Genomic DNA, 27,547 nt, shown 5'->3' on the forward strand with positions numbered 1-27,547 from the left:
ATTATCGGGGGGGGGGGTGTAATCACTTTGTAAATTATATAATTGTTTAAGCACTATTCAGCATACCTGAAACTGATATAAAATAACATTGAATGTCAACTGCAGTTGAAAAATGAAATTTAAAAATAAATAGAAGGTGTTATTGGAACTTTAAACACTCCTTTATTTACATATTGTCAGTTGGCAGACCACAGGGCCTGCGAAGCCTCAGATATTTACTATCCAAGGGGAGTAGCTACACAGCCCATGTGTGTATCATGGCTATTACTAAGGATTAGAAAAATAAAATTGTTATATATTAATTTTAAAGCAGCTTTATATGGATTAATAAATGGTATTTACATTTTTTAAAGCCACATGCATAAGCACACATGCGCCAACATGCACACACACATGTACACACAAAACTGTGTAAATAACGTTTTGCATTTTGACCACGCTAGCGTTCTGAGTCCATCCCACCCATCCTCGCGGGCATGCCATTTGCCTACGATTTCCTCGTGACCGTGTCCTATCTTGCTCTCTTTGCCTCTAGAGGAAGACCGATGTAGGCTGTACTGCAAGGCCGAGAACTTTGACTTTTTTTTCGCAATGTCCAGCAAGGTGAAAGACGGAACTCCTTGCTCCCCAAACAAAAATGATGTTTGTATTGATGGGATTTGTGAAGTAAGAGAACCTTTCTGCTTTGGGATGTCTGGTCATGTGTGTGTTTCCTCATATCAAATGCAAATGTGAGAAGTGTGGCAAGAGATTCTGTCTGCAGAGGAGCAGGTGGCGCAGGGTTAAAGGGCAACAGTCTCACGTTGGATGTGAGCACCGTCTCCAAATTCCCCAAATTCCCCACTTACTTGCTGCGTGGCCCCCATCTGATTTCTCAGTTTCCTGTCCCCTCCATTTTTTACGTATATAGAATAGAGATGATATCGCCCACTTTACCTAGCAGCTATAGAAATGACAAAAGAGCGTGTGTAATAGTAAACTTAATGTATTCACTGAGTACACTCACCATGTGATTAGGATCTCACAAATGTGTTTGAAATAGTGCTACTACTTATTTCTGTTAGTTGTCCTTTCTTCTTGGGTATCTACTTTCTCTCTTAAGTTGACTGTGAGATCTTTGATCTCTTGGGTGGGGAGGGTGGTGTTGTCCAGCATTTTTAGGTTTCAGTAGTAGAGCTGGCCCAAATACGCTCCCCTGCCGTTGGTAACAATGGTGAATTTTTATTTTGGTTTTATAGATGAAAAGTCTAAGCCTAGATGAGTTAAACAGACGCCTAGGCGTGCATTCTGGTAACAGCAGAGGAAGGATCTGAACCCCGAGTCAGTCAAAGCTTGACCCTGTGTTTTTAATCATAAAGCGAGCCTCCTCCCTAATGTCCTGGAAACAGAGAAAACCATAAACCTCTGGGTTGTTCTTAGGCACCGGCTTCTCTGACCTGTGATCTTTCTCACCCCCCCCCCTTTTGTCACAGCCAGTGGGATGCGATCATGAACTCGGCTCTAAAGCCGTTTCTGATGCATGCGGTGTTTGCAAAGGTGATAATTCCACTTGCAAGTTTTACAAAGGCCTGTACCTCAACCAGCATAAAGCAAATGGTAAGACTTGCTGCTGTTTCATTGCTGTCACTGGTGGGACACGTCTTTTGTCACTGAATAAGTTCAAGTGATGCTAAATGTGGTTGAGCCTTTAGCTGGCTCACCTGACACACAGCAGCAGATGATGGCTTTCGACACGTCTGCAAGAGCTGGGGAGGAAAGATGGGGTTTTTAACGTGAAGACTTATCAATACACACATCTCAGAGCTGTGTTAAACAAATGTCCTTCTGCCCGGCAGGTGTGGCTCAGTGGTTGAGCATCGACCTATGAACCAGGAGGTCACGGTTCCATTCCCGGTCAGGGCACATGCCCGGGTTGTGGGCTCGATCCCCAGTAGGGGGTGTGCAGATTGATGACTCTCTCTCATCATTGATGTTTCTGCCTTTCTTTCCCTCTCCCTTCCTCTCTCTGAAATCAATAAAAACATATTTTTAAAAAAACAAAACCAAATGCCCTTCTACTTGGCAGTTTTAATATGCTGACCAGGCTGCTATACGCCCCGCATTCACTTGTTAAACAGAGAACTTACTGTGAAACTTAGATAATACCTCCTCACCATGCTTGACGAATATTTGAAGCAATTATCTGAATGTCATGAGTAAGATTAAACTTGGGGCCCTGTGTTTTGAATATCACCGTGAGAATACATGACTGTCGCTTTCTTGTAGGGAGATGAGACATAAAAAAGCATTCTTGAGTTCCTTGGCCTTGCAGACTGACTTCTGCCCACACGCGGCCGTTTGGGAAAGCCACATGTATACCTTCTCTCTCGTGTTCCTACCACTTGGAAAATGAAATCATTGATCATTTACTTCATAAGAGTAGAAGTGAATGTCAGCTAATGATTCCAAAACCTCACTCTATAAAAATGGCCACGACATGTCTCTGCATCTCTCTGGTCACTTTCAGTGGAAACAGGACTGTTCTGTTCTCTCCACTTAGAGTACTATCCAGTGGTCGTCATTCCGGCAGGGGCCTGGAGCATCGAGGTCCAGGAGCTGCAGATGTCCTCCAGTTACCTCGCCGTCCGAAGCCTCCACCAGCAGTATTACCTAACGGGGGGCTGGAGCATCGACTGGCCCGGGGAGTTCCTCTTCGGGGGGACGGTGTTTGAGTACCAGCGCCCCTTCAACCACCCCGAACGTCTGTACGCGCCAGGACCCACCAATGAGACGCTGGTCTTCGAAGTAAGCCCCTTCTGGTCCTTCCCTTCTCAGTGCCTCTTGCCAAATTTATAATCATGACCCCACTTTGAGCTGGCTTAAAGAACCCCAGTCCTTCTGGTGCATGTTTCCAGCAGGCTAAATGTCAGGGTGCAAAGGGGAAGAGGCTGCAGCTCCATGTGTGGGGAAAGGACAAGGATCCAGTGGGTCCCCAAGGGAATGTGTGTTTCACGTGTAGGTGCCGGCCTTTTGCTCTTGCACTCGCCTGCCCCGAATGCTAAGGGGTCCACAGAGTAGGAATACGTTCTACATTGTTCCAGTGTGTCTGTGTCATTTGGATAGTCCATGGTGGCGTTCACCACCTGGGCCCACTGGCCCAGCGGCCAGAGGGTAGAGCAGAAAGAACCCTTGCTTGAGCGACAAGAAAGTTTTAATCATAGCACACCACCTTGCCTTTGGAGGCTGTCGTTTTCTTAGAGGTAAGAAAAGAAAACGAATTAATGGGCAATGATGATCATGAAAACAGCCGACACATCTGCAAGTGGCTCTGAGGACTGTTCTCACAGGTACATTTTCTTTGGTCCACATGTTTAGTTTTCAAGACCGGGCTGCTCAATGGCTTTCCGAGGCAAGTGACTTGCCTGAGGTTGTGAGGAAGTCACACCGGCTCCCACGTCCTGAGGGCGGACACAGCCAGGCACTTGTGTTAGTCATTTTGAGCTTCAGTTTCTCACCCATAAAATTGGGATAGGAAACCTACCTCACCGACTTGCCAGAAAAACAAGCAATGAAGTGTGAAGAAAGCTTAAAAGATTTGCCTAACTCACGCAGCGAGGAAAGAAGCAGAGCAGAACCGTAGCTCAAATGTTTTCCAGCTCGGTCCAAGCATACTGCTCTTCTCAGTTAAAGGAAATGGTAGCTTAATTCAGTAATAATAATTATAATAATTATAATTATACTACTAATAATTATTATTAAAGGCACTAGCCTTAAGCATTTACTAAGGAAAGTGAGCAGAAGACAGCTTTAAAAAATGACCACCTGTAACGTTGGATTCTGAGTCTTAACTAGCTATAAACTTGGGCAAGTTTCTTAACCTCTGTGTCACTTAATACCCACATTTAAAAAATGGGCAGACAATACTAGCTAATTATTAGGGCTGTTGTGAGGATTATTTCAGATAAATTCAATGCTTACAGAGTACTTGGCACATGTTTGTAACCATGATCATCATTTCGCCTTCTGAGCATATCACATATATGTTTTTAAAACCTAAACCTCAGACTGTGGTTAGCAATCTGCTGACCACAAGCCAGCTTCAGCTCCCAGATATGCATATTAAAACAAAATGGGTCAATGCTTTAATATAAGGTGATTTCTTTTTTTTTTTTTAAATATAGATTTTTGACATCTCTTAAGAAAAAAGAACTTCTAGCCCCAGTGGGTACAGCATTTGAGTTTGCAACACAGGCCCTAGATCCTGACCATGCGTTCACTTCCCATTATCTTATGAACTTGGGGTACTGGGTCCTGTCACTTCTGATAGAAGGTCCCTCAAAGATTTCACAACACTAACTCTGAGAGAAGCCATCCATACAAAACATTCTTGTTGCCCTGTCAGGGCTTTCAGAGGATGAGCCTAGGAACCCCTAGTCAGATTGGGTTAAAGTTAGGGTGGGTGGAACTCCACAGAGAGGCCAGCCCCTGAAATTATACATTCATTAGACCTATGGGACAAGAATCGAACACTCTGATTAAGGATTTCTGGACTTTTTTTTCAAACTGTTTTTCAGATGTGTGTGTTTGTTCTATATCTTCTCTATTCAGCATCTAGGCCACAAACATCTTTCACTTTTCTCTAGAAAAGGTATATTTTCTTTAGGGGGGTATACTGAGCTTGCAAGGTTGAAGTTTGAGAGCAACGTGGCTCCATTTGTTTTGCTAGGAGGCCTTCGATCCATCTCTAAGCAAATGCTCACACAAGTTTCATGGCTGAAAAATAACATATTAGGAGAAGTGGGGTGAGGTGCCTCTCCTGGCTTCAGCCATGTGCACTCACAACCACGCGTAGATCATGCCTCTTGAGAAATGTGTGTTTTGCTCCCTTGTGACCAGCAACCCTTCTTTGTTGTTGTTTCTCCAGTTTTGTTCATAAACACAGAGCCGTGCCAGTGGGTGTGGACAGTGCTGTGGGTAATTTCAGGTTTGCCATTAAACGCATGTCACCCGTAGGGAAACCACAACAAAGGGCAGGACAGGAGTGGTGGAAAGTGCAGAGCAGAGCGGCAGGGTTGCTTGGTGCTTTCATCTTCAGAGCCCAAATATCCCCAGGCGCTGTCTGCGCCCATCAGATTAACCAGGTGATCCACACGTTGTCACTCAGGGTCGTCCCCGCTTCAGGCTGAGAATTTCCCCTTGTGCTTTGTTTAATCTAAGTGTAGCTCCATATCGTATTTAGCTATATTATTCAGCCCTGGCGAAAATTAAATCTTTGGGTTGTTCATTAGATCCAATTTTTTTTTCTGATGTTTAGTAGCTATTTTTGAGAACTAGAAGAATGACCCCAGTTGATGATGGAGTTCTCCAAAATTGGTCAAGTTCGTCAATCTGCTTGCAAATATAGGCAGCGCCTTGGGAAAAAATTATAAGGGAAAATATTGGGTAGATCTAAATAAAGTTATAAAAACATAAAATCTTCCCCAGTCCCAACTGGATACGTGTAATATATTTTTTTAAATATTTTGTTTACTACTATATGAATAGAAATAAGAACTATAATACTATCTCTATTGATACAAAAATCATAGTTTCACTGCAGTGGAGTAAGGTCACAGTTGCTTAGCTATTGCTTTACAAAGCCATAGTTTCTGTACTCACTCCACTTACAGAATCAATGAAAGCTTAAGTTAATGTCCTAGGAATGTGACCTGTCTGAAAGGGAATCTAGAGGGAACCTTATTTGATTAATTGGACATGAATTACTGGTATTTTTAAAGGAGTTATGGTTTCATTCAAAACTTGCAAATATGTTAGGAGCTTTAAAAAAATCAAATCCAGTGACCTAGTATTACATCTATTTTATCTTTTAAAAATATTGGGGTTAATGACTTTAATATTTAAATTACACTTTATTCCTCTCGGGAGAACATCAGATTTCAGGCCAGTTTTTATCATGTGTTCAGACCTCTCCTAAATCGATATAACACAGTGATTTTAAAAAGTTAAAATCACAGTAAGCAATAAATTACATTTTTTCCAAAACTAGACTGTATATCAGTATCCAAGTGATCCGTGGCTGTGTTCTTTAAAAGAGGTTCAAGTTCATACGCCTTCCCATACAACTGTGAATTGAACCAAAATGAATACTTTCAGAGCCAAAAATATGTTCACTCCAATATAAAAATGTTGAATGCATTTTACAATCCTGTGGGATGCTGAAAATCAAAGTGTGGGAACCTACCAAAATAAAAAATGCTGTTCCATCCACAGAAAGTATAAGCCTGCGAAAGAAAGCACTTAAAGTATCTGTGTGTTCACAAAGTTCTCATTATAGTGTGAAATTCAGCAGAAGGGTGTGTTTGCCAAAACACACGAGGATGGCATTTTACGGACCATGTCCCTATTTTTGTCTCGTTGATATATCTTGGTCAGACCCTCCCAATATCTTCGCTAGTTTCCATCTTCAACCACCTTGGTCTGTATTGATTTAGGTAACTACCTCCAAAGTAATTTTCCTCTGCTTACTTCCTCTCGATGCCTGGGGGGGAAAAAATTGAGCATTTGTTGGATGCCTTGCACTGGACATTGGAAATACACAGTGGCTAAGACATAGATCATGCCTCAGGTCTTTAACGGATGTAAAGAGTGAGTTTTGGAATGTGGATCCCATACGTTTTGGAAGCACATGGTCTAGAGCAGGGAGCATCTGTATAAATAGGTGACAGTTGCCCTAACTGGTTTGGCTCAGTGGTTAGAGCATTGACCCACGGACCAAAGGGTTTTGGGTTCCGTTCCAGCCAAGGGCACATACCTCAGTTGCAGGCTCGATCCCTGGCCCATCAGGGTGCATTCGGGAGGCAACCAATCGATATGTCTCTCATATCGATATTTCCCTTCCTCCCTCGCCCTCTTCCCACCTCCCCTCCTCCCTCTCTCTCCCACCCCCTCTCCCTCCCCCTCTCCCTCCCCCTCTCCCTCCCCCTTCTCTCTCCCTCCCCATCTCTTCACCTCCCATCTCTCTCTCTCTCTCCCCTTCCCCCTCTCCCTCCCTCCCTCCCTCCCTCCCTCCCTCCCTCCCTTCCTCCCTCCTTTCCTCCCTTCCTTCCATTCTCTCTGAAAAGCAATGGAAAAAATATCCTCTGGTGAGGATTTAAAAATAAATAAATAGTTGGCAATATGGGTTACCGTGCACCTCCTCCCTGTGTCACTTTGCATGAGTCACTTAAACTATTTGGGTCCCAGTTTTCTCATTTGGGAAATGATTTCCCCAAACTCATAGTAAACGAATGTCTTCCACTATATCCTACAGCACTGTCCTTGTGCACTTTAATAGCACCCGAGACCCCAGGTTAGCAAAAAGACTTATCTTTGCAGCTTCCAGGGCTGGCTTAGTACCTGGGACATCGTAGGTGCTCATAAAAATACTTACTGGATGAAGGACATCCAATGATAAAATTCACTTATACATTTTAAAAGTAGAATCTTCTTTCCAAGTTGAAAAATCATACGTAGAGGCAATAAATAAGTGACAGGAGTTTCTCTGACCAAAGTCAGGAGCGACAGGCCCAGAGGCCAGCCTCTTCTTACCCCATTTCTTTCCTAGTCCCAAAACCACAGTTAAAATCTGGAGTTCTCTGAAAGGCCCAGACTTCTAAAGGACACATTTTAAAAAACCACTGAATTTCATCATCTCTTAGGACTAGTCTTAGAACTGGGTAGAGTTTAAAGTTAAGTACAGTGAACAGCATTTAAAGTATATGAAATTTGATCTCCTAAATTGCATTTGAGGAATCAATATGGTTGCTAAAATGCTTGCCTTTCCCAAAATGAATAATTTGCACAGAAGTTGCTGACCAGTTGGTTCACAATAGACTCACCCCAGTCTGAGAGAAGAGCAACTTGCCCTCCCAGGGTGGTGGTTTTCCAAGATCCTTTTGCTTATTTCTGATTGTTTTCTAGTACAAGGCAGAGTGATGCAACCCTGGGAATAATTGATGGCTGTCAGTTAACCCCAAGAGAAAAGCACATGGCCTGACACCAAATACAAGGGTCTTCTGCTTCTGGTTATGTTTATATGTCAAAGCTGTGCAGAATGTCTTCATAGGGAAGCTCAGTCTAAATGGAAAACAGACCATTACTTTTATCCCTGAGTCATGCGCCCGCCCAATTTTAAAATGTAGCCTCCCTTACAAGCATCCGTTCTTCTCGGAACCTTGGCTCTACGTGTTTCCACATTTGCAAGAGGTGCATGTCAGTTGAAACAGTGCTGGCCCCATTGGTTTCCTCGGTTGCCAGGGGAAATTCGTAAGGATCATCAGGGATTTATATGATTATCTTAGATCTTAAAATGTTTGTGCATTTAAGTCCATCAATCAAATTCTCATTTGGAAATACACATATATATGTAAATGAGTTGAAGGAAAAGAGCTAATTTTAAAGAACCTGTATTATATTTCTTCATTGCCCAGGCACGTGCACACCCCAGCACCAAAAGAAGTCAATATTGACCTGGCAATCATACACATTCTGAGGTCACTGCAGATACATTGTTATAAACTAGATAATTTCCACATTTTTAAAATTAATTCAGGGAGAGGAAGGGAGAGAGAGAGAAACATCAGTGAGAGAGAACCATCCATGGGCTGCCTCCTGCACGCCCCCTACTGGGGATCAAGCCCGAAACTCAGGCATGTGCCCTGGCTGAGAATGGAGCCAGCGACCTTTTGGTGCCTGGGATGAATGCTCAGCCAACTGAGGCACACGGGCCAGGCGCCACATATTTTATTCAACTCATTCCACGCAACATAAGCCTGGATAAAGTCTAAGGAATTTCTCATTGAACTAGTGCACTTGTCAGTCATCTGAAAGATTTCAAAGGCAGCTTGTGTTTCAATTGTCTGTAGGATATCATGTATAGACCAGTGCATTGTTTATTTTATTGGGTTTGGGAAGACCAAGGAAAACTAAATCTATGTTACTTCCACAGCCCACACTTAATATGTGTGTATGTGTGTGTTGGACTTAAATTTTGAAGTGGTAGAAATGTGAAAACTGAAGATCAGAGTTGAAACATACATCTTGTTGAAAAATTATCATTTACTCTGAAGTCGACATATATGTCCCGGGCTTTTGAGTGTGGCTGAAAAGTTAATTTTTTTTCTATTTGGGGATAAGATATAGTCATATAAGGTCACTGGCTCTTTTTTTGTTTAAGCACCATGCAAAAGGCCTGTTTAATATGTACTTTTAGGGGGCCTTGACAATAATAATTAAAAACACATTCTTTTTTTCACAACTAGCGAAGGTGTCCACTTAGAGATGCTGCATTCTTTGGCAGGGACTAGATGGGCCCTTTTGCTAGCTGATCCCCCCTCTCATCCCCATATCCCTGTCCAGCTTCTTTCCCACATGCTCTCTCCTTCCACCGCCTCTCTCTCTCTCTTTCTCCCCCAGCTCCATCTCTCTCTGTTTCTGTCTCTCGCACACCCAAAACCCGGCATGAGTCACCTTCTCTATCCAAGGGCCTCGCAGCGGGAGGGCCGGTGAGGGAATTCATCAGGAGCGTTTCATTATAAACTAACTTCACCTCTGTGTGATCAGCGGTGATTCAGAGTGACATGATAACACAGGTTGCTATTCTAAGACTGAAATGTGATCATCTGTTTTTACAGTATTCTTTTAAAAAAAAAAAAAAAAAGTCTTAAAAATAAAAGCTCTCCTTTAAGGATTTTTTTTCTCCTCTCTGGTGACAAAAGGGGCGTTTAACTCTTTGAAACTCCCTTCCCAATTAATAGTGTTCCACGGGAGAATCCTGAGGCTGAAAAGGACAGCAGCCTTTGTAATGACAGCAAGTGAGAAATAGGTTAACGACAGGCCAGTTTCAAGGCAGAAAAAGACATCTAAAGAAAATTACTATAATAAACAACTTCCTCCACTCCTCGGCAAACGGGGATGATGGAGTGGCGGGGACCAGGTGGACGGGCACATAGATCAGCCAGATGACAGTGTGTGAGCAGCACTGCCCTCTCATTGAGCTCCCTCCCGACCCTGCCGCCTGAATTCCCCCCCGGGGAAGGGAGCTGAAAGGAGTGAAGATGAGCCTTTAGATAAGCCGGGTTGGAAGGGAAAGCAGATTAGCCAAGCAGCCTGGACTGAGCGCAGACACCGCACAAAAGGGGCAGAGAGACAAGACGGAGGAATAATTCAGAGCAGATGAGCTAAAACTCGGGCTCCGGGGGACAATTCGGAGGCGCTCTGGCGACGCCACGTCACTTGTCGGGAGGGTGCCATTTGCTATTAGAAGGGCAGGCTCTGGTGAATTCGGGCACATACTCCTGTGGCGGGTGGGGGGACCGCCTCGCTCCTCGCTGAACTCTGAGGAATGCTGAGGAGTTGAATCAGGGCCGCCGTCGGGGCTCGGCGTGTCCACCGCACCTTTGAAGCTGCCTGACAGATGCGTTTGCAAGTCCCCGTCAGCGTGTCGGTGTTGCCGTCTCTTGTCAAATCTGGCTCACTCACACCTCATAGCAATGATGACACCCGGCCGTGCTCTTCAAGCCTTGACGCAAACGGGAAGGCTAAGACAGCTGGCTGGCTTGTCGTGTCGCGGGGGCGTCCAACAATGACAGGAACGTGCGCGGCCACAAACCCGCACCACGGACGTGTCCCTTCCGGAGCATCGGTCCGCATGTAAAGGACGGTGCAGTTCGTGACTTCCCGGGAAGGGCTGATCTATAACGTGTGTTGTGTTTCAGTTGTTCAAACAGTGGCTAAATAACAGATCTAAATAAGCCCAGGGGGAAATGGATTTAGGAGATTAAAAATCCTGGATGCTTGAGTCAGATATTAGCATGTTCAAGAAATAAACTGCTCTGGGTTGAAAGCCAGTAGCACAACGCCCAGGGCACAGTATGCCTTGAATCCTAGAGATAAAATCTTTTCAACAGCGGATACAGGTTTTAGAATTTTAGAATTTTGAGCCCTACACACTGTTTCATAGCTAGGGAGGCAGTGTCCCGGAGTTAAGATGCTGAGTTTTGGAGTCAGGCAGTATTAGAGACTCTAGTCCGGTGCTTCTGTTAACTGGCTTCGTGATGCCGTGTATTGGTTTATTGGTTTATTGATCTACAGTATTGGAATATTAGTAGCACTGTCCTTTCCTCCTAATGTTACCAACTCTAAATGAGAAAACGCATGTGCAGTACTTTGCCTGGCGCACAATAAGCACTGCTAGTAGTAGTTTGTAAGCACTCAGATGCGTGACTGAAGGGGCAAGCTTCCTAGCATGCATTAAATAAAAAGCCCGCCTTTCCTGCCTGCGCCTAACTGATTTCCATGGGAGGACTGGGATAACCTCTTTTTTGTTTTAAAGGCCTCAATAATGAAACAAGCACAAAGCTGGTCGAAGTCATTTACAGTTTTAATACTAAAAATTAAACATGAGGGCAGAAGAAAGAAGGCTGTCTACCCAAGATTACTCAATGTGTCCTTTGTTTTAGCTCCGTGTGCCCAGAGCAGAAGCTGAACCCCCTCCTTCAGAGGGCAGTTGGTAGAGTCCAGCCCCCCCTCTGTGGTTTTCCAACTTAAGAGGCTGTAAATTTTATAACTCTGCACCCTGTGGTCAAAGCTGCTGAGCGTTGTGTCTGAAGTCAGGTGGTTCGTGTGTTAAAGGTAGACATTAAACAGTTCTACTGAGGACCTGGAAGCATTTAAGGAGGTTGCTTGCCAGCTGTAAATTAGAGACCCAATGCCAGTTGGCTGGAAAATTCTCTGGACTAAGACCAGTTAAGTAGACTGAATCGCTGGCGGTCTTTCCAAGGCTGTGCGTTGAGCAGAGCGGCTTCGGTCTGACATGCAGCGAGGGGTGGCTCGGGAGCAGGGCTCCTGCCACGTGGGGCCGGGACGGAGGTTGGGGAGGGGCGGTGTGGCATTCCCGTGGCCTGCAGGGCATTCGTCTTCTCCCCTAGTACTGAGAAAAGTTATGGACTGCTCCTGACAAGGTTGCTGAAAATGTTTTAAAATCAATATGAGTGATGGGAATTATTTTCAAGTTACGTATTGTCCCAGATGTGTTCCTCGGCATTCACAGAGGCGGTTAGAACCTCAGCTACGCGGTTATCACGCACCGTCCCCAGGTCCTCCCACTTCCCAAATTCTTGGTGGGACCAACTGTCTGCGGTCAAGATGATGGTCATGGTCATTCTGAAGTATAAACTCACACAGCAAATTGGGGCTATAGCCTTCCTCTAGGAAGAACAGGCGAAGCCGTCGTTCGACCACAGGGCCATTTGGCATTTGGAAGCCTTTAAATTGTGTCTGCAAACTGCAGCAGTGAGGAAACCTCCACCTTAAGGTTGGACAGAGCTGGCTGCACAGATGTGGGACCTGCAAAGTCACACGGGACCTCATGCCCAGAAGGGCCCTGTGTCTGGTTTAATGCTCTGCTGTCACCAACTTGAAATTCTTCATAATTTTTTAAAGTCCAGTCTTTTTGAGAATCTCTGTTCTATTAGCCAAATGGACAGTCTGCTTCCAAAGGAAATAGGAGAAATAGGAAAAAGTGAGGAGACGATTACTGCTGCGTGTCCTGTTCTTCGTCACTTTTTCCCTCAATACACCTTAATTACCACCGAGAAGCGAATAGTATGTTACAATCGGCAAATGCTCATCTTTTATAATTTGGTCTCCGCATCTATTCGTTTCAATAATCGCTACCTTTAAGGGGCTTGTCGGAGGGGTTGCTAAATAAATTCTGAAGTCGGCATTCTGCCGGTTTATACAAATATTGTCTTCTCGTGTACACGATCACCCATACAGCTCCCGACGTGAATTTACAGCTGCGCAGACGTTAGTCAGGCCTCGAGCCGTTTGAATTTTAAAGTGGAGAGCCTCGCAGCCACTGTGCGTTCACTGCATGCATTGATATGTTCAACAAGCAAACGATAAACAACAGATCCTTTATGCCATTGGCTACAAAACTATAGTAGTAATGCAGCGATAGCTCTACGAGTGTTGTGAGTTAGTGATTTAAAGTCGCATGATCCTGTGAACAATTACAGTAAATTGTGTGAGTTATTTCTCTGGCTCTGGCTGGGAAAGTAAACTCCTTATTTCCTTGACAGTGCAGAATGGATCCGTTGCCTTCTTGCGATTAAATACTCTGTTTGCTACTATACTTTCTTTTTCATCACCATTTGTCCCCTCTCTGCCCTCTGCCACCTCGGCCCGCGCGCCTCCTACCCATGCCCATGTGCTTTCTCTCTCTCTCTCTCCCTCTCTCTTTCCTTTTTTGCTCAATCCCCACCCCCAACACCCTCTCCCCACCAGAGCTGTCTGCTTACTCTCCATCTATGAGGCTGTCTCTCTTTTTGTTTGCTACTATTCTTGATTTTTGCTCAATAATTTTATTTTTCAGGCCATCTTTACATAGTTTTGTTCAAGCTGTGAGAGAAGGCACATGGGAAACTCATTATAAAAGTTTGTCCTATTGAGGTGAATAGAAATCCTCAAAGAAAACTTAAGCTCTCTCTTGTTGTTTTGTGGGGTTTTTTGTTTGTTTGTTTGTGTGTTTGCCAAAATCACCCACCAGCATGCTTTATGAATTAAATGGCAGCTACAAAGCTTCACTCCTGTGATCCCCGCCCCCAATTTCACAGCAACGGTGGGTTTTTCTTGGCAGGAGTGTGGCACTTTGTTTTCGGCCTCGTAAGTAACTGTCACTGTGTCCTTTCTGTGTGTACCTGCCTCATGTCTTCCACTGCAGACGAGGCCTCTCCTATCTAGTGAGTGCCATGCTGTGGAAATCGGAAGAGGTGACAGAACCTTAGATCTGGGCAGCCACAGTAGCCTAGACAAAAGGTGACATGGTCAGACCTGAGGTTTGTTGAAAGTGAAGGTAACACCGTTTCCTGATTGATTCGCTGTGGAGTGTGAGAGAGAGAGAGAGGAGATCCAGGTGCCTCCGACTTTTAGTTTTGGCCCGAACAATGAGAAGGATTGGGCTGCCATTCTGTGAGATTCAGGAGAACAGGGGGAGGAAATCAAGAATTCAGTGTTGGACGTTGATGTACCTTTTATTTTTTTTAATTTTTATTTTTTAATATGTCTTTATTGATTTCAGAGAGAGGAAAGGAGAGGGAGAGAGATAGATAGAAACATCAGTGATGAGAGAGTGATCGGCTGCCTCCTGCACGCCCCCGACTGGGGATCGAGCCTGCAACCCGGCCATGTGCCCTGACCGGGAATCGAACCCTGATCTCCTGGATCCTAGGTCGCCGCTCAACCGCTGAGCCACGCCCGGCCGGGACAGATACCAAGTAGGCCTTGAAACTATAAATAGGGAAGTCAGAAAGTGGTTTCGTCTACAGCTCTACTGTCCGGTACGGTAGCCACTGCCCACACGTGTTAAATTTACATTTTAAATGATTTAAATGTAAAGTTTTGTTCTTCAACGACACTAGCGTACTAGTGCCCAATAGCCACATGTGGCTTGTGGCTGCAATAGGGAGCAACGCAGGATTATAGTGTATTATCATCATTGCAGAATGCTCGATTGGAAGGCACTGGTGTGGTGGCACAGATCTGAGAGTGGTCAACGTGTAGATTTTATTTAAAAATCGCAGGCCTAGGTGCAGTCACCTAGAGAGGCGAGTATAGGTAAGTAAGAGCAGCGGTCAAGAGGTCGGAGGGCACTTTGGTATTGAATAGTTAGGAGGTAAGGAGGATTCAGCAAAGGAGACTAGAAATGCAGGTCGGTGAGTCAGGAAAAAGACTGAGAAAATGGGGTTCTGGGGCCAAAGACAGGAAGCGATCAACTGTGTCCAGTGCTGGTAATCGGTTGAGTAAGACGAGGCCTATGGACTCCCAATGTAACAAGGTGTTCTCGAAAGAGCAGTTTCAGCGGTGTGGCGGGGAGGGACACCTGGCAGAAAATCATGGACTAGTGAGGAAAGATGTGGAGACTGGGAGTAAAGGCACCTCTTGGAGGAATTTTTGCTATAAAGGGAAAAAATGGGATAAGAGCCGGAGGGATATATGGAGATCATTTTTTTCTTAAGATGAGAGATGATATATTAGCACATTTGGATGCATTGTGGGAATGATCCGATTGACAGGGAAATTTAATTAAGGCTCAAGAAAGAGTGGGCAACTGTAGTAGTGATGTCCTTAAGCAGGTGAAGGCCAACCTGGACTAACCCAGAGTCAGGACTGAGCATCCTGGGCAACAGGAGAGGAGGAGTCTGTGGGTACAGATGCAGAAGCAGGTCCTACAGGGAGAGATTGTCTAAGTTCTCTTGTTAGTAGCAAGATAATTTTTATACTTTTTTTATGGTTGGCTTTCCTGGAGATCTGGGGACACCTGACATCTTGGTTGGTTTTGTTTGTTCAGTAGCAATGACACTTTGATCTTCACAGTCTTTTTTGTTTGTGTGTTTTTCTTAAACTCATCCTGCTGTTCACAGGAACATTTAAAAATGTTTTACAGTAAAACCACATGCCATGTATGGCTTAAGTTCTACAATCTATCTAAAAGATGGAAGTAGAATATATTTTAAATGCCCTTTGAAAATGTGTTAAGCCACTATTAAACCACCAGAATATAAATCCTTGAAATCCCAAAAGCAAGAACTAATGTTTGATTTTCTTTGCATTCCATTAGGGGTCACTTTCCCCTATGGCAGTAGAGGTCGGGATCTAGTTTGAATGGGTGAGATGGGTGGTCCTAGGAAGGGGAGATACGTGAGTGGATTTCTTGATCTCACTTACACTTGAATATGCCTACCTTACATGCATGTGCGATGCAACTCCACTGTATTGTAATATCATCCTGCCTCATGAGCCTTAGCTCACTATTACTCTCAGGCAATTCATGCATTTTACTACGTGTACACGTGGTCCACTGCATTATTTTCTCCCCTACAAGATCTCCGCATTCCTATTGCATAAAGAAAGTAGCAATCCACAGTGTTGCATTTGAGATACCACTTTAATTGAAGGAGAAACTGAGTTGAGAAATCAGTGAGCATCAAGATTATCTTCTGAAGGTAAAACTTTTCTCAAAATTCCAGTTTGATCGTGAAAAAACCCTCAAGTGTCTATTTACTTAATAGCACACAAAGACATTTACAGAAACACTGCAAAAATCTCAAATAAGGAGAGCATGCTATGTATTCAAAATATATGAAATGCTATAACACAATTGAACACATGGTTCTAAGAACAGTTGTATGATTTAGCTGCAAAAATAAGAAAAGCAGAGACTGAAAAGGTCCTCAGGACTAAAATTCCCCTAGGATCTCGACTTTAAGAAGGCTTTCACTGGTCACTAATGAGAATTTGGCACTTGTCTATTTTAATGGTACTACCTGTTGGTTTTGGTTTTGGTTTTGGTTTCGGATGGGGGTGAGGGGAACAAAGGCCCATTTTGGTTGTTTCTGGGAGGCACCAAGATTTGTTTTGTTGTGTAATAAATTATGTCCACGCCATGGAATCTCTCCAGTAAGCCATTGTATTCCTGGATACACTTAAGCTAATAGCAGTGTGGAAACCATGTTGTAGCATCCTAAGGAGTGGTCTGGGTTAATGGAGGTCCTTGAACAGCGGCCACCCACCCAACTTTAAATTGAGATGGGATCCCACCAGACAGAGATAGAGCCAGAGGTTTCTATTTTTAACTGGAAATCTGCTTTGCTTCTTGGGCATGAATGCCCAGTTCTGGTGGTAAAGCATTTTCCACAAGACTCATAGGGGAGACGAGCAGCTATTTATATTCAAGCATTGAGCTTGAAAGAAGAGACGAGAGGAATAGTTAAGAAAAGAGAGAATCAGGAAGGGAGGCAAATAATTTTGGTGTTTTTGTCCACACCAAAAACACAGTGATATGTGGCAGTATTTAGACACACCTTGTTGGAGGTCCCAAGTTGTTCTGTTTTAAGCTCATTCACTAGTCACCCATGTGACTTCCACAAGGTTTTGTTGGTGTGTTTTTTCCCCAATGAAAAAATAGGCAGCTACATTATAAAGTGGTTAGAGGGATATTTTGAAATAATGCATATTTTGAAAAAAGTTCAGCAGGGTGCCTGGCACCTAGAATGTGCCAGTAAATGATTGCTCTTATTTTAGTAGTCAGGTCTTATAGGATCAGATTTAGCCAAAGTTCTTGCCCTTTTAAGGTTAAATCCATATATATGGGAACTATCACTGGAGAAAGCATATATATATAGAGAGAGATATATATATATATATGTGTGTGTGTGTGTGTATATGTGTATATATACATACATGTATATATGTGTGTGTGTGTGTGTGTGTGTGTGTATATATATATATATATATATATATATATATATATATATATGACCAATCCCTACTTCTCATATTTCTTTTTGTCTTATCTGCTGCTCATTCTGGTACGTAGTTAACAGACACATTCTCTTTGATTAAGACTTCATAATATAGCCTTCTTCAGTATAATGTAAACATTTTTTTGTTTTATTAATGTAATTATTTTTTATTAAATGCATACGTAGAGTTGAGGGCTGCGGGCTTATGGCAAATGTCAAGTCATGTTTCCCTATGCAGCATTTATCTTAGTCAAAGTTTTGATGATATGGCATACACATTTTTAAGTGTCACGGGGAAACTTTAAATCAACATAAAACATACTTGGGAACCATGATGTGAACCAACTTTAAGGTCCGAATGTCGCACAAACATCTTGAGCATGTTGGGCGAGCTCCCTGGAATTGCAGGCCGCCCTGTCCTGATCTCCGCCTGTCTCTCCCGCCCAGGTCCTGATGCAAGGCCAAAACCCCGGCATCGCCTGGAGGTACGCGCTTCCCAAGGCCGCGAGTGGGCCACCACCAGCCCGGCCCACGCACGCCTGGGGCACGGTGCAGTCCCCGTGCTCCGCCTCCTGCGGGGGAGGTAGGTTGCTCTCTCCCTCCCATCTGCCACGTCCCACCTTAAAGCAGGTTCTTTCACCGCGGGCCTCTTTCAATTGCGTGGTTCGAATAAGCAGCAGAACTGTCTTCTATGGGAACCATCACCGCAGAGAGCAAATGTTACTGTACTACCTGAGGATTTCCCATGCGGAAAGGGACGGATTCTCAGAAATTCAAGTCAGCCGCAACCAGGACTCAAAAGTTATACATCAGACACTTGCAGGGGGAAAGATACAAAATCTGTTTATTTATAAATATAAGAACAGCTATATGTGTTTGTATGTTTTTAAAATTTCTCAGCTTACAGTTTAGTTGCTCCCTGCCATGACTTTTCTGTTGTTACAAACCTCCCCCTGGGACTTACAGAAGGTAGGGTGGTGACAGGCGAGAGCCCACGCGAGGCGGACTCCAGGCAGCTCCGCAGTGCGGGTGCTGTGCCCATCCATCGCCTCGGCGGGGAGGTCGGCTGTCTCTCGGGAGGGAAGAGAAAACAAGTTATGCTCTCGGCAAGCAGAAGGCTGGCATTTTATCGAGATCCAAAAACATCACCTGTTTGTTCACTCATTTCCTCATGCTCAGAGCGCCTGGTGACTGGGTCTCCTAACTCTGCCATCCCACTTAGTAAAGTGGGTGCCTGGGAACCCGAGACAGAGCTGAGGCCTGATCTTCAGGTGCTCGTGCTAACAAAATAGGAGGAAATACTTTTTCAAAAAATACTAAAAGATGTTTTTATTAAGAAACATTTTTAAAGGCAATATGTTATAAAGAATAAAAATAATTTCCCATAACCTCTTAGTCATCAACAGCCAATGTTAAATACTTTGGTCTATATTATTCTACTCTATTATACAAACATAAAAAACATGTGTTTGACCTCCTCGGACACGTGCCGTATGTACCATTCTGTTTGTTATTTTTACAGAACAGAAACCATGCCTCAGACCAGTGATTTTCAACCTTTTTCATCTCACCGCACACATAAACTAATTACTAAAATTCTGCGGCACACCAAAAAATATATCTCATTTTTTTGCCGATCTGACAGAAAAAAAAAGTTATAATCTTGATTCATTCACACTGGACAGCTGTATTGTATTGGCTGTTGTCATTTTTTTATTTGACAATCTAAGGGAACCGAGGTCAGTGCCCTGACTGAAGAGTCAGGTAGGGCATGTTTTAGAAATTCTTGCAGCGCAGCAGCTGAACATCACTGCTGTGGACATGCACCTTTGCATTTCTTTTGCTTAGTTTTGGAGCACGAGCGGTTTTTCACACATCACATGTTCTTTGAGATCATTTGCAGTAACTCCCTGAGGTTCCAGAGAGAGCACAGTTCCTTGGGAAGGAGAGAGATTCGATCCATTTTCCATTTACAGGGAGGGTGCTGGAGAAGGGCACTGTGGGATCCCACTTGCCTCCATTTAGCAGCCCCTTGCGTGACTCCCAGGCCATGCGGTGCCTGAGGCACGGGGCAGGAGCCTTCAAATGAATGAGTTCTGGGGAAGTAAGCTCTCAACTTCAGGGGACCCCAGGGTGGCTTTGTCATGTGCCTCCTGAAGGCAGGTCTACTTCAACCTGCTCGGAACAGCAGGAGTGACTTCGCATTGCTTCTCAGATTCATTGTAAGGAAAAGAACCGTGGAAATATTAACAAACAATTCAAAGAGGAGGCAGAATTCCTATTTGGGGAGCTGGCAGAGACAGCTGCTCACAAAATGAACACGGCAGGCGAGGCGCAGGCTGCCACTAGGACAAACCCAAAGGCCTAGCTAATGGGTACAAATAGGTACATACTCGGTGAGCTCCGCTTTTTTTTTTTTTTTTTTTTTTTTAAATATGCATCATACACCATGAAAGTAGAAGATGCTTCATGGAAAAGCCGAATCTTAGTTTCCACGCGTAGCTCACCAATGGTTTTCCTTTGAAGAGCATTTCCATTTGATGTGTGCAGTGCGAGTTACAGTGTGTGGGGTGTTTCCCTTCCAGCTGCCCTGTTTTCAAAGAGTCGTGTGTCTCACTGTGTGGTTCTGGAACCCACAGCAGTCTTGAAAATGAAGAACCTACACATTAAAATTAAGATAGGAAAACTATTACCTTGGGGGGAAATGGGATTCAAATTAGTTGCAGATTTTACCCAAAGGAGGCGGTCTCGCACAATATATGGACTCTGTAACTTAGATAAAATATCAGAACCCTGGCAAATCAGAAGCTAAATTTGGAAGCGAAATTGAGCTGGTTATCTGTGATTTTTACTTTGTAACTTTTTGATGTCTTACTAGGTTACGTAAGTGTAAAGGCCATTTGCTTACGAGATCAAAATACTCAAGTCAATTCCTCATTCTGCAATGCGAGAACCAAGCCAGCAACTGAACCCAAAGTATGCAACGCTTTCTCCTGCCCTGCCTAGTAAGTCATCTGGAAATGTCTTTCTGGTTATATTCTTTATTCTGCCTTTATTGTTGGTACGAGATAATTAAAGCCCACAGCTCAATGCTTCTGATCAAAAGTGATCTTAAGATAGATAGAATGCCCAAAAAAGTAATAGAAGGTAGTTGAGTTTAAAATATAAAACTTGAAAAATAAATTTGCTTTAGACATTCATTTAACTCTGGCTCTGCAAACCTAACCTTAGGATACGGGTGGTGGTGTTTTTTTTTTATGACTTTACATAGAGACGCCTCTTCTCTGCACTAAGATATTTGACACAGATTTGTATATTAGTTAAAATTTACATGTGGTTGTGTGCTTAACTTTTATATAGTTGTCTAAGAATTTAAAAAGCATAATATTGTGCAGGCCATGAAACCCCAAATGCAAATTACACAGTAGCAAGACACAGTAAAAGGAAAGGGGTAAGAGACCAAGCGGTCATCCGCTTCTGATGGTGGTAACCGATGGGGAGCCCAGTGGGTTTGTTTCTGGATGGATTTTAGCCACACTATTGTTTGAACAATAATTTTAAGTCATCTTCCCAACCAAATGGAGTCTTTTCTTGTGTGATTTATCTTCTGCCAAATGTATTTATATAGAATCAACAGAGTTTCTTCCAAAGCAAGGTTGTGTTCACCAATGTTTCGGGTCATCTTAATAAGTAGTGTTCGCTTTGTGGTAATGCAATGATTTTACACAATCTTTTTATACACATAACATGTATTTGTCATCATTGTTTGGGGCTTTAGCTCTCTACCAATCCCATGTGCCCAACAGTCAGCCCAGTTTTTCTCTTAGAATCTGGAACCAGCTGTATCCTAAACACAAAAAAAGAAACAAACTTGGGGCTTTTATGGATTTTTCCCTTTTGCTAAGAAATACCTGGTTCTAAGATGCAATTACCAGACAGTATTATTGAACCCTGTGGAGTCCTCTCTCCTGTGGGTGGGAGGTGTGTGTGTTTATGTACCTGTAGGAATTGTAGGCTTGAATACAAGCTGCTGCTTTCTTACTGTAAGGTGCCTTCCCATCATTAGTTAGCTCAGCCAGCCAACGAAAGGGACTCCATGCACATACACATCCAAGAAAAGGGGGAGAGCCTCGGTCCTGTCGAACTCCTAGGACTTCCCCAATGGCTCCATGTAGAAACGATACTCTGTGCAGTAACAGGTTCACTGGCTCTTGAAAAGTAGCCAAGTTGGAGCAGTGACACGGGCAGGATCTCGTTGCCTTCTTTCTTCACCCCATTATTTATTTCTCATTATTTTCTGGTGTAATCATGGAGACTCTCAGGGACTATTCGTCCTTAGGGATATACTAGAAATAAAGTTCAGATTCCGACTGTTAGAGCTAGAAGGAAAAAGAAATTAATCTGCAGTAACTCCACTCTTTCCCCACATAGCAGTCGTGTCATGTGTGTACTTACTGTACGCCAGCCCCGAGCAAGGACTGGGGTATGGAGATGAATGACTTGTAGTTCTTGCCATCAATGAACCCCCAGCCAAATGGACGAGATGGGAGTGTAAAGAATTAATAAGATGCAGTGAGATACATGCTGTTACAAAAGTTACATAAGAAAGCAGTAAAGGAAGAATGGACTTCATTAGGGGTCCGGGGTCTGAGGTCAGGGTTCATAGGGTAGGAGGATAGGTGGGAAGTCAGCCTGGGGTCCAGATGTGGGGAACCACACAGGTCATGCAGAAAGTCTATGTGTGTTATGCTTCTTCTAGCACTTTTATAAAATCATCATCTCTGCCACATAAAGGAAAGAAACTTGAATTTGGTAGACATTAAAATGCCATCTTTATAGACAGATGTTGAAGCTACTAATGTTGTAACATATGTCTTCTTTACATCTTAGTATAAGATACAAATAATTGTGCAAACATAAGGAATTTTTATTTGATGCAATCTTCCTTTAATTAATAAGATAATATGGACTATGTAATGTTTTAGAATACACATAATCCTAGACCCCATGTGGTAAACTCTCCAGGCTAAAGGTCTTTCATTTCCCACGTGAGGCTTGTGGGGAAGCTAGAGATAAAATTTATAGGACTAGGAAAGGTGAGAGAAATGCAAGGATGTAACAAGAACGTATTTGTGATGTTATAGTTCTTAAAATGATTCTTAGAACACAGGTAGAACAAGCCGAGTTTTAGACATCGCTGCTGTGACTCAAATGTATTAAATGTCCTATCTGATAGATCTTTTTAATGCTAGGCCTTCAAATCATAGACTTTCAATTAATCAAAAGTAGTTGTTGAAAAGGATTAATAGTTTCTGTTGATTACCGTTCAAATATAAACCAAGCCTCAGACGGCTGTGAAAAGGCTGGTCTGGCAATTTTTGAATAAAGACCCATCAGTAAGTTTTAAGACTAAGCAGAAAATAGTTGGGAGAGTTGCCTACTTAGAAATTTCTTCCGTGAGACCTCTGAATGCACCCCTCTCTCCTGCATGTGCACACGGGTACGAACACACACACACACACCCCTCTCATTGATCACTTCCATTAATCAGCATTGTAGTTTATATATCAACTAATATTGTGGCAATTATCAGAAAGCATTGTCTCTGTTCCCATATCTGCCTCTTCGCTGTGCTGTAGGCTCCTTAATGGAAAGAACATTGCATCATTCCTTTTTCCAACCCTAATGCCTAGGAGAGTCCCTGGCACAGAGTTAGGATCCCAAGAAATTTGGCCGAATGGCTGGATTGCTCAGATTTCCAAATGGCACACGCTTCTTCCCCTGCAGAGGGCAGGAATGCGTTTTTCCCCAGCACTGTGTGGTGACTAAGTGACTCCTTCTAACTGGACCATACTTATGTGGGCTTCAAATTCTGTAGAAGAAGAGTTAGCGTGAATTGCCCTTACTGGTTCTAAAATTGGCCTAAGGCTTTCATCAGGTGGTTAATCCTCTGCTTTGGAAGTGATGAGCCAAAGTCTCAGCTTCGTTGGAAGTAATTTTTGCTTTTCACTGGCAGTTGGAAGCCAGGCGAGTGGAGCGTGTGCAGCAGGCCGTGTGCGGGGGGCCAGCAGAGCCGGAAAATCCAGTGTGTGCAGAAGAAGCCCTTCCAGAAGGAGGCGGCAGTGTTGCACTCCCTCTGCCCAGTGAGCACGCCCACTCAAGTTCAAGTCTGCAACAGCCACGCCTGCCCTCCCGAGTGGAGCCTCGGGCCCTGGTCTCAGGTAACTGGGACAGACGTCGAGTCTTTGGTCTTGTTCCCCATGGAAAACGAAGGTGACAAAAATATAGGTGGTATCTTTGCTTCCCAAGAGGCTCTCAGCTGTTTACACCTTCAAGAGAACCACACTGAGTTAATGCGATGGGCCTTTTAATGAACGTTTTTAGTAATTCTTATGCAACCTGCAGTTTGGGACCCTTAGAAGTCCAGAATTTAGAATGTGGGGGACAGGCTAGACTAGTGAGCCCAGCTAGATAGGATTCAAGAGTCAGAGGACTGGCAGATGAAACTGGCTACTGAATTCTCCAAAGCAAATGGAAAAAAGAAATACGAAAACTGAGGCCTAAAAAGGTACTTAACTCTTGCTTCCATGACAGAGGCGGGGTTAAAGGACTACAGAGAGGAGCTGGGCCTAAAGTTTGCTGTTGTCACAAACTCCCAGTGAAAGGTACAAGGTTGTAAAGGTGCAAGAAACGTAGAACCACCTGTCATTCACGGCTCAGAGGTTCTCAACTGGGGCGGGGCATTTGGCAATGTCAGGGGACATTTTCCATCGTCACAACGGGGGTACTACTGGTGAGATAAACATCCTACAATGGACTGGACAGCTCCCCCAATTGTGCCCAGGGTGAGAACTCTGCTGCATAATCGCCCAACCTCTGCTAAACCACAGATGGTGAGCCCATTTCAGGCAATAAAAAAAAATTCAGGTTTTACCGCCTGAAGTAGGAAGCCAGGTAGCAGCCCCTGAGCACATTTCTGCCATGCTTCCCTTTAGGGCACATTGTATTGTGGAGGGTAAATGCAGCAATGCACTAGCATGTCCCCAACAGAGGTCAGAAAAAGGTTTTGTGTTCTTAATGATAGGACATTATGGAAAATGTTTTCTGATGTTGGGGGGAGAGAACGTCTTTGAGCATGGTTAGGTGCACTTTTAAAATGAGGGCAAACGTTCATTTATCGCAGAGGGTAAATCTAAGTAGTGCGTGGGGCTGAGTCTGCTCCCTTTCTTCGCGATTAGGAGTTATAATTTACAAAAGGGAGAATTCAAAGGCCTGTTTTAGCCAAGTGTGTGTGGTGTGCATGGATAGAGGAAATGGGGGGGTTCTTCATGAAAAGGAGCCTTCATTTATGGAGTTTACCCCAGATTTCACACGGAAAGATTTTGAGAGTATTTTATTTTTGTTTCTTGACTACAAAAACCAAGTATATCTGAGAACTTGAAAGTCGTTTGAAACTAGCACGCCAATGGCGTTTTGCTTTCATCTCAAGTGTTCCAAGACCTGCGGGCGAGGGGTGAGGAAACGGGCAGTCCTGTGCAAAAGCCCCTCCGCGGCAGAGGGCCTCCCCGAGAGCCTGTGCTCCAGCAGCCCGAGGCCGGACTCGCAGGAGGGCTGCGTCCTGGGACGGTGCCCCAAGAACAGCCGGCTGCAGTGGGTCGTCTCTTCATGGAGCGAGGTAGGAGTTCGAATGCACTGCTGGGGGCTGGGTCTTGGGTGTGTTTTTAACGCTCAGCTTACCCACCAGCATCCGGATGCTCAAAGCTTCTTCCTGTTCGACACACATATACCAGGTACCTTCTAATTATTTGTTCGTCCCACCTGATTTCTTCGTCAAATATTGATAAAGCACCCCTCGCGCTGATCAGGCAGCGGAGGTCCCAGGCTCCATAGAGCACTGGGATGGAACATGGGCAAGGGACGCAGAGAGCTGGCATGGGGTCTGTCACCCCATGGCTCAGCTTGAGAACTGCCTAACCCGACGTCAGGAGGGATCCTTGTCAGAAGGGACTTTCCAGGGAGTGAGAGCCTGGAGGACGAGGAGGAATCAGGCGGAGGTGGGCTTGGGGGAAGGTTGCCCCTCACAGGGAGAGACTATCCACACTCCATAAGAAGGGACCCGGGTGTGGGGAGCCGGAAACGACATCGGGGACAGAGCATGAGGGCCTCGGGGAACAGACTAAAAATATATCCTTTAAACATTGGGGAGCCAATTAAGATGTTGACGAAGTGGAACAAGCAGGTTTTCATTTCAGAGAAAAGGGGAATCGATGCAAAACGGGCAGAGGCAGGATAGGTGTTTGCCTGGGCGCCGGGGTCATTAAGACCAAAGGGGAAAGCGCTTCAGCGATGGGGAGAAGGGATACCTCTGAGGGATCCGAGGGAGGCCATTTGGTACCTTCAGGATACGTGGGCAAGGCGAAGATGCCCCCGAGATTGCTGGCGTGGGAAACACGAGGGCAGGAGCCAAGCCAGAAGTGGGCTCCGGCGAGCTGTGAGACGAGGTCTCTGCTCTCGGATTCAGCCTGCGGAGGAAGACAGATGCTGAGAAATGAAAGTCAATAGTGGGGCTCAACACAGGAGGGGTTTCTATCTATCTCAACCGGCTCTTTTCCGCCGAGGCCCTTTTACCCTGCCTGAGTGACAAGGATAGGGCAATATATCCATCTCTCTTTTCCTCGCTGTTTCTTTAAGAGGCATTTAAAGTCCTACTGGCTAAATGCTTGGGTTGGAATCAAGCTTACCCCATTGGAAGGCAGCTTTCAGGATTTACTGTGGGCTCGGGCTTAGCACGTACCACGGCTCAGCCTCAGTTTGCTCGTCTGTACAATGGAGCCGACACTTGCCCTGCCTCATAGGGCTGCTGTAAATAGGAGGCTCAGCGCCATCCTTTACTGCTTATGATTGTTACACTGACACCCATTCTTATTGATTCAGCTCATCAAGGCCCTGCCCTTTATCCCAAAATAATGTTTAAAACAGAAACAAGTCTTCTCATACTGATTTCATCAGTCTCCACCCTTCTTTCTCTCTCTTTCCTGTCATAACACGACACCAGGTTCTCTCTCAGCGAGAGCAGCAGGAGAAATAAAATAGAGGCTCCTGAGTGAGAACAGCCCTAAGTCATCTTTGTGTCCTGCCTCCCTGGCACAGACTCCCAGCTTTTTAGGCATCAGGTAGACCTGGACATACAAATAAACGCCTCCCAGAGACCCTGATCCCATCCTCTGCCATCTTGTCTTTGTCTGGACTTTGCCTCACTGACCTCCAAAGGGGCAGGGCCTGGTTTTGTTTTATGGCGCTGATGAGCCCCGTGGCTGCTTTTCTCACCTGTAACACGAGGGACTTGGTGCCATGTCCGTGGGATCCTTGCGTGCGTGTGGCTGACCTGCCGTCACCCAGTCCCCCTAATTCCACGTGGACCGCGCGGCCTGAGCGGGAACACATCTGCTCAGCAGACTCGGCTGGAGCTCTGCACACTGACGCCTGCTTTCTTGGCTCCTAGTGCTCCGTGACCTGTGGTTTGGGTGTGAGGAAGAGGGAAATGAAGTGCAGCGAGAAGGCCTTCCAGGGAAAGCTGATAACTTTCCCAGAGCGAAGGTGCCGCAATATTAAGAAACCAAACCTGGACTTGGAAGAAACCTGCAACCGAGGGGCCTGTCCAGCCCGTCCGGTGTACAATGTGGCGGCTGGATGGTATTCATCGCCATGGCAACAGGTGAGCGCGCACACTTACAAGGCTTGCATTTAAGCGCGGTCAAAGTAAGAGGCAAAGAGGCAGTCCACCACAGGCCGCTGTTCGAGACCTGTCCACACGTCAGGAACAAAGGGCTCACGTTCTTGGGCCAGCTTTACCCCCCGTGGGGCCCGCGCTGGTTATGTATAATCTGTGAGCCGCCATTTTCACATCTCAAAAAATTGAGAGGATAACATCTTGCAAGGTTTGTTGTTGTTTTCATGAGTAAATAAGATATCAAGCACTTAGTACCTGGCTCGTGACATAGTGCTAGTGTTTGCGGTTGCTGTTAAATCCACCACTAGCATCTTCTACATTCTAGAAATGCTGCGCACAGTCTTGACTTGTTTGGTACTTATTTTGTGTTTCCGAATAATATAAATGGCTAACGTTTGTCAAACCATTGCTGTGCACGGTGCTGTAAATACCTTACATGCATTTGCTGTTCTCTCACTGCATCCCTTCAATGGTCTTATTGGTGGGTATTCTTGAT

General features: G+C 44.6%; 1 protein-coding gene across 1 annotated transcript in view; it reads left to right on the top strand.

The window, feature by feature from the left end:
- The window catches only part of ADAMTS18 (ADAM metallopeptidase with thrombospondin type 1 motif 18), a 114,147-nt gene that overhangs the window by 80,669 nt on the left and 5,931 nt on the right, over positions 1–27,547 (top strand). Inside the window, exons 12-19 of the mRNA XM_087827240.1 lie at positions 536–666; positions 1,473–1,596; positions 2,540–2,784; positions 17,769–17,904; positions 20,200–20,326; positions 23,338–23,542; positions 24,811–24,996; positions 26,824–27,036. Of these exons, the coding sequence (XP_087683366.1) occupies positions 536–666; positions 1,473–1,596; positions 2,540–2,784; positions 17,769–17,904; positions 20,200–20,326; positions 23,338–23,542; positions 24,811–24,996; positions 26,824–27,036 (1,367 nt within the window). The remainder of the gene's footprint in view (positions 1–535; positions 667–1,472; positions 1,597–2,539; positions 2,785–17,768; positions 17,905–20,199; positions 20,327–23,337; positions 23,543–24,810; positions 24,997–26,823; positions 27,037–27,547) is intronic.

This window comes from Miniopterus natalensis, chromosome 18 (assembly GCF_054644295.1).
Source record: "Miniopterus natalensis isolate mMinNat1 chromosome 18, mMinNat1.hap1, whole genome shotgun sequence".
In the NCBI taxonomy this organism is placed as follows: Eukaryota; Metazoa; Chordata; class Mammalia; order Chiroptera; family Miniopteridae; genus Miniopterus; species Miniopterus natalensis.